The sequence below is a fragment of the Leptosomus discolor genome, chromosome 2 (genome assembly GCF_034619465.1).
Source record: "Leptosomus discolor isolate bLepDis1 chromosome 2, bLepDis1.hap2, whole genome shotgun sequence".
In the NCBI taxonomy this organism is placed as follows: Eukaryota; Metazoa; Chordata; class Aves; order Leptosomiformes; family Leptosomidae; genus Leptosomus; species Leptosomus discolor.
In genome coordinates this window covers 124,865,217-124,872,783 of record NC_141392.1, presented here as the reverse complement: position 1 = coordinate 124,872,783, position 7,567 = coordinate 124,865,217, and the positions used below count along the sequence as shown (strand labels likewise).

At 43.5% G+C, this 7,567-nt stretch overlaps 1 protein-coding gene across 1 annotated transcript in view; it reads right to left on the bottom strand.

The window, feature by feature from the left end:
* Nucleotides 1–601: 601 nt before the first annotated feature.
* The window catches only part of RP1L1 (RP1 like 1), a 29,645-nt gene continuing 22,679 nt past the window's right edge, over nucleotides 602–7,567 (bottom strand). The window contains exons 3-5 of the mRNA XM_086460493.1: nucleotides 5,941–7,263; nucleotides 2,194–4,629; nucleotides 602–1,440 (exon numbers count right to left, since the gene is read on the bottom strand). Of these exons, the coding sequence (XP_086316619.1) occupies nucleotides 602–1,440; nucleotides 2,194–4,629; nucleotides 5,941–7,263 (4,598 nt within the window). The remainder of the gene's footprint in view (nucleotides 1,441–2,193; nucleotides 4,630–5,940; nucleotides 7,264–7,567) is intronic.

Below are 7,567 nucleotides of genomic sequence, written 5' to 3'. Positions count from 1 at the left end.
TCGGTGTTGAGGATTTCCAGTGAAGTGAGGAATGATCTCAACCCCTAATAAAGAAAACTAGGGAAAGTGGGGAAAGACTTTGATATCTCAGACCCTTTTCCCGAGTACAGAGAGGGTAGGGTAGGGGTGAAGTGAATGTACATCTCTGTGGGCTCTGACCAGACTTTGGCAATAAATCCAGATTTTGTCACATTTCTGTGGATTGGCAATCTTTCCAGGAAAATGGCGTGCAACAGATGAAAGGCATCCTGAAGTCACTCTGAGATGATGCCCAGTAGAGCCACAGATCACTCAAGCAGCAAACAGAGTAGGAACAAGGAGGTATCACGAACAAAACGGCCTTCCCTTTCCCCAAGTCTTTCCCTTTCACTTTTCTATTGAAACCACTAAATCTTAATGAGTTTACTAGCCCTCTAGAAATGAGGGCAGGTATTTGCAACATTACTCACAGGACTCAAGATCAAGTTTACCACATTTAACTCAGAAGAAAAGCCGATTATGATGTCTCAACTCACTGGAGATACTGTAATATGTAATGAAAATATACTTTTAAAAAAAGAAAGAAAGAAAGAAGGAAAAAACCAGTTTTTGATAAGCAGTTTTAGAAGTCCAGGTCATCCTGGTCAATCTTATCAGAGTCTTCTTTCTTTTTAGAAGCCTCAATTTCATCAGTATGTTCAGTCTCCTTTGGATGTACACCTTCAGCATCTGCCTGGTCCTCATCTCCCGAAGGATCAGTGCATGAAGATGCTTTGTCTTCTTCTTCTTCCTCACTGTCAGGATACATCTGTGAGGGTTTGCTGCTCTCATCAGTTTGAACCTCTCCATTGGGAGGGTCACTTATGGGGTTATTGTCATCTTTGCATTCCTCTTCCCCTTCATCGTCAGACCCCTTCTGGGACTGCTGTGAGAAGTTTCCCACAGAAGAATAACAAGAAAAGGCAGCTGCTTTGTTCAGAGTCTCTAGCCTTTTGCTGTTTTTTTTGCCATTGACCTCTAAGGCTTTCTCAGAAATCTTGTTACTGCTTTTGTCTTTGTGTTTTTTATGTGCCTTGTCAGGGTCACCACTGGTAGGTTCCTCATCATTCTCATCATATTTGTCACCTCCTTCACTGTTGTTTTCCTCCTCAGCTGAACATGCCTGATCTTCTGACTCTGGTTGTGCATCTTCCACTGCCTCTGCTTCATCCTGCTCATCTCCTTCACTTCCTTCTGCAGCACCTCCTTCAGGGTTGTTGTCAGCTCCAGAGCCATCAGCATCTCCTCTGCATTCAGATGCCTCTTCCTCATCATCAGCCCCTATGTCCTCATCCACAGGCTCCTCTGCTTCTTCACCTTCATCGTCAGCTTCATATTCAGTTTTGGACTTCTCTTCAGCTTCCTGCTCTTCATTTTGAGTTTCTTCTTCTTCATCATCTTCCCTGTTTTCTTCCTCCTTATCTTCATTTGATTCTTCCTCCTCTTTTGTTTCTTCCTCTTCCTCCTTTGCTTCCTCCTCCTCCTCCTCTTTTGTTTCTTCCTCTTCTTCTTCCTTCACTTCCTCCTCCTCCTCTTTTGTTTCTTCCTCTTCTTCCTTTGCTTCCTCCTCCTCCTCTTTTGTTTCTTCTTCTTCCTTCTCTTCCTCTTCCTCCTCTTTTGTTTCTTCCTCTTCTTCTTCCTTCACTTCCTCCTCCTCCTCTTTTGTTTCTTCCTCTTCTTCCTTTGCTTCCTCCTCTTCCTCTTTTGTTTCTTCCTCTTCTTCTTTCACTTCCTCCTCCTCCTCTTTTGTTTCTTCTTCTTCCTCCTCTGCTTCCTCTTCCTTCTCTTTCACTTCTTCCTCCTCTTTCATGTCTTCCTCTTCCTCTTTTGTTTCTCCCTCCTCCTCCTCTTTATTTCCCTCCTCTTCCTCCTCCTTCACTCCTTCTTCCTCTTCCTCCTCCTCCTCCTCTTTCTCTTCCTCATCCTTGATTTCCTCTTCCTCCTTTGTTTCCTCAGCTGTTTCCTCTTTTACTTCCTCATCTTCCTCTTTTGTTTCTACCTCCTCCGCTTTCATTTCCTCCTCTTCTTCTGACTTCATTATTTTTTCTTCCTCTTTCTGTTCCTCCTCCTCTTTTGCGTCCTCTTCTTCTCCTCTCTCTTTTATTTCTTCCCCCATTTCTGCTTCTTCCTTTTCTTCTTCTTTCGTTTCTTCATCTTCTTCATCCTCCATCTCACAGTTTTGACTCTCTGATATTTCAGGCCCTTCTCCAACCCCATTCAATGTTGAGCTGCCCATTTCATCTATTTCTGTCCCCTTTTCTTCATCGCCCTCCATTTCCGGTTCACTTGGCTGGACTTCACCCTCATCATTCTCCTCGTTTGGATTGCCATTTTCTGCTGCTTCCTCCATAGAACTGCTGGGAACTGTTTTGATGTCCTGGGCTGCTTCTGAGGTACAGGCTTCCTCATCATTTTTCTTGAACCTCAGGATTTGTTGTAGATCAAATGCTTTCATGACTGGGGCATTGGTGGGCACCACTGGGTTTCTTGTGGGCTTGGAAGCCATTTTTTTCCTCACACAAGAGTCACATGGGCAGTATTCCTCCTCACTTGTTTGTTTGCTAATACTGGCCTCAAAAGCTGCACTAAATGCTATATCTTCATCTACATTAAATGATAAGTCTGATGTATCCTCGAGCCTAGTTTGGGTTCCATTCTTGTCACTAAAGAGAGACTTCTTATGCATGGTTTGCAATCGCCGTCTCCTCTGCTCAGTTTGGAGTGTTGACTCACGCTTGAGTGGTTCATCTGGAGGTCTCAGAATCTTCTTCCCTGCTCTGGCTTTGATCTTCCTCAGCTCCTTCTCTATACTTTTTTGTATCCTTTTACTCACTTCCTCCTTTAGCTCCAGTATCATTTCATCCATCTGCTGGTTGTTCTGCAGGTTCCATCTGATTTTGAACTCATTCATGGCGCTGACGTAGTGAGCCATGAACTCCTTCTCGATTTTCTTGAGCAGTTTCAGGACCCAGATTGGGTCTGGATCCATTGAGTTTTGCTGGACAAGGGATGTACCCACACTGGTGGCTGTATCGACTTGGGGCTCTGGGTCATTTGGAGACTCTTTTTCAAGCTGCTTTTCCAAATCAGCTTTCAGTTCTGTCCCACAATCAGCATCACTGGCATTTGTATCATCAGTAGTGGCTAGCTGATCAGCTTCCTCTTCAAGATTTTCTTTTGGGAGTTCATCATTCACAGTTTCATCTTCTTGTTCTCCGTTTTCTGTTAATTTGCTGGTTTCTTTGTTTTCATTTTCTTCCCCTTCCTCCTGAGCATTTTCACCATTACTGTGCTGATCCTCCTTATTCTCTTCTGTCTCCTGAATTAGAGAGTCCTCTCTAGTAGACTGTGATTTTTCCTCACTTTTTGATTTTGAGCAGGCCGTCAAAGGTTGGGATGACTGCTCTTCCTCTTTACTTTGCTCCTCAACTTCAGTCAGTTCAGTGCCAGTCTCTCCATTTTCCACTTGTCCAGCTGATTTGAATTCAGCAGTTTTCTGTGCCATTAAAGTGCAGTCCCTGGTACCAGCTGTACTCTCTTCTCCTGAGCCACCAGAACCACTGCTAACATCAACCCCAGAGGAGGACATGGGAGTGAAGTCATAATCTACAGATTTTCGGGCTTTAAACCCAGAGGCTGTCTTTGCCTGCTCACTTGCCTCTTGACCTGAACTTGGACCACTTTTTTCAGTTGTACATCCAAACCACAGGGCTTGAAAAATATTCAGCAGCTCCATATACCTTGGCTTATTCAAACATTTTGGTTTATCTGATGGATCATCTGGCTCTTCATCAAGGAGCTGGAGACTGGCAAGACAAGTAATCAAAATGTTGGCAGAGTTACTCAGTTTTCTCCCCATAGTGGGGGATACTTCAGGCAAACTGTTCGATCGGTCAAATTTAGTTTCATGTTTTGAACTGAGTAAGGCCTTCATGATCTGGACAGAAGTCTGGACAGAGGTTGGCAGGTCTCTTCTGTTATTTTGGCTGGATGTAACTGACTGGCTGCATTCTGCCTGGTCGGCTTTGGCAGCTTCGGACACAACCTCAGAGATTGGTTCTTGATTCACGTATTCTTCACCCTCTTCATCAACAGCAGTGCCTTCTCCTGTCTCTTTTCCCACTTCATCCTTTGCCTCATTTTCAGCCTCCTCCACATTTTTTTTCTCAGCTTTTTCATCATCTGAGATTTCCTCAGCATTTGTACAATGTGATACCGTAGTGGTTGCCTCTACGCATTCCTCTTCTACATCATCCTCCATTTCATATTTCATAAGCAGTGTTTCTGAAGGGATTTTACTTAGCCATTCTTGCACAACTTCTTCGGGAGATGTATTTGGTAGAGTCGATGGCGTTAAATCACTCCCTTCCTGCTGCATGCCCGTGCCTTCTGACCCTTCCTCAACTTTTCTGTTGCAAGAATCATCAATCTCTTCATTCTTCTTATCATTTATTTTGCTTGCAGCTGATTTAGACCCAGAGGAAGTCGCTTTGGAGGAATCTACAATTTCTTTCTGCTCTTTTCCTGTGGTCAGCACTGACTCAGTACCTATACTGCTAATGGAGGAATTCTTCAACATAGTTGAACGTATTTTTTTGTTCTTTGGCTTCCCTTTTGGTGGGGCAGGACAACGTGTACTACATACTGACAAAGTCCCAGACAATGATGCTCGGCTGGAGTTCGACATCTTCACATGAAGATTTCTCGTTTTTATCTGCCTTGATTTTGAAGACTGAGATATGCCTGATTGTGAATACCTGTCATTACTTTCCTGGGATATCTGTGTCAACAAGCATTTATCTTTTATTTCCGACTTTGAAGAGACCCTTGAAGAGACACTTGCAGAAGTTCCATTTCTAATCCCAGTCTGAGTTGAGTGGTCACCTTTTGAACACACACTCTCACTCATACTTCCCTGTCTTGAAGAAAGGGCCTCTGAATTAATCTTGTAATGACCCTCTCGAGAATGGTCACCTTTTGAACACGCACTCTCACTCATACTTCCCTGTCTTGAAGAAGGGGTCTCTGAATTAATCTTGGAATGACCCTCTCGAGAAAGGTCACCTTTTGAACACACACTCTCACTCATACTTCCCTGTCTTGAAGAAGGGGTCTCTGAATTAATCTTGGAATGACCCTCTCGAGAAAGGTCACCTTTTGAACACACACTCTCACTCATACTTCCCTGTCTTGAAGAAGGGGTCTCTGAATTAATCTTGGAATGACCCTCTCGAGAAAGGTCACCTTTCGAACACACACTCTCACTCATACTTCCCTGTCTTGAAGAAGGGGTCTCTGAATTAATCTTGGAATGACCCTCTCGAGAATGGTCACCTTTTGAACATACACTCTCACTCATACTTCCCTGTCTTGAAGAAGTGGTCTCTGAATTAATCTTGGAATGACCCTCTCCAGCTTTTCCATTAGGGCTTGAAACACTTGAGCAGAGGGATGATGGCTTGCTACTTTCTTCTCTATGGCTTCTCTTTTTTGAGCCTTTTGAGGATTCACTGTAGCCATTGGTGGTACTTTTCAAGCTTTTTTCCTCAGTAAAACCTGTAATTGCCTCTGCTTCACTAGTAGATGAAATGTTCGAGTGCAGAGAAGATTCTGAATTATGAGATGTGGGGTCTCTGATAGATTTTTTTTTAATTTCGCATGAGCTTTTGGAGTAATTAGATGTCCTGCTGCTTGATCTCAGATCATCTGCATGTAGGGAATTCTTTTTATTTGAAGTGGATTCAAGTGAAGACACAGACATTTCAGACTGTGCATCCAAATGAGTATGTCTGTGTTTGCTCTTTTTGGATCCTCTGGAAGAGCAGGAGGCATTGCACAGAATGATCTCATCACTGTCACTTCTCTTGCTGTTCCTGTCACTAGCTCTGGAAGGGGGGGTTCCTAGTGTAGAGCATCGTTCACCTTCACTGCTCTCATCTCTAATTGATTGGCTGGGCTTTGTTTTTGCTGACACTGAGCTGACTTCATTGCTTTCGTTTTCTTCTTGTTCTGCTTCAATGTCTTCAGCCTCTTTCTTAGGGTAGGACTCACTGGAGAAGGAGGAGACCACTACATTGTCATCAGAGTGGTCATCCTGTTCACTCTTTGCTCTTGGTGTGGTACAGTTACTAGACTTGCTGTGCACACTGTTGGCAGGAGTGGAGCACCTAGTATTATCTTCTTGCCTTGCCTTCTGGAGGCTTGAGGAGGACATGCTTCTACCCACGCTACTTGTTTCCTCACACACATTCTTCTTGCTCTGTCTGGACTGCAGAGATGACCTTGACATGACACTCCCGACTCTGCTACTTCCAACCTCTTCCACATCATCCTTTAAGCACTTCACAGAGGAAACTTCAAAACTATTTTCATCTTCATTTTGTGAATTGGTTTTGCTGGCCTCATGTTCTTCAGGGGCCTCTTTAGTATCCAGGTTGTTTTCACAGCTTGAATGTGACATTAAGTCCAACGATGAAGGTCTCTGACTATTGCTTGTGCTTGTCCGAGTGTATTCTTGATGGTCTTCTCCATTGGAAGCACCTGTAGACAAATCACTTCGACACATACATTTTTTAATGGATCTATATGCCACTCTGTTCTCTATAGTCTCTGAGTAGGATGAGGACTCTTGTACAATGTGCTCAGAGAATTCCTCACTGGATGTGGTGTGGAGGCTATCCACAGAAGCCATTTTTTTGTGGACTACTCTCCTCCGGGAAGATGTGCTGGAGCATGATGACCGTGTGTGCCAGGTGCTTCGTACACTGGGCTCTTCCCTCTGGGATGTGTGCATGGGGTTTTTCCAAATGTCATAGTTCTGGTGTTTCTTTCCACAGCTATGACAATGTGCCTCATCGTATTCTGATTCCTCAAGTTTTGACATGTAAGAATCAATGTCACAGGGATATAATGATTCATCTGCCTCTGAGCTGGCTTCTGGGTTCATTTTCTGTATGGGGTCTACTCCAGTGTCCTCCTCTACACCTGACTCTTCACAAGGCATCTGGTTCATCAGATTGGACTTTTTGATCTGGGTGGACCACTGCAAAGTCTCATCATTTAGCAAGCGGAAGCGGACTTTCATCTCAACAGACAGGCTACCATCTTTGTTCACGTGTACCCGTTTTTCTATGTCATCATTGACCAAGGAATGGACCAGGTCCCCAGGTTTTGAATGTGAGAAACTGTTTGAGAAAGGTGCACCATTATCCGGTGAGGTAGCGAGACCATTAGGATACGACTTTTCTGATGACAAAGAAAATCTCATTGACCTATTGCTTGATGCTGACCGTGGATGAATAACACTTTTTTTGGCTTTCAGTCCAAAGTTCACTGGAGTTTGAAAAAAGTAAAGAAAAGAAAGATGGGGAGAAATGTTAACTCATGTAAAGATGAGGCAAAATGTGTAGATCAAACCCTCAAACTACTCAGTACTGATATTATTCCAACAAAGCCAAGCTTATGCCAGTTTACATAATTTTAAAATTTGGCTTTGGCTAAATGATGGCCATAAATATAAAGTTTTGAATTAATAGTCTGTATTAAAATG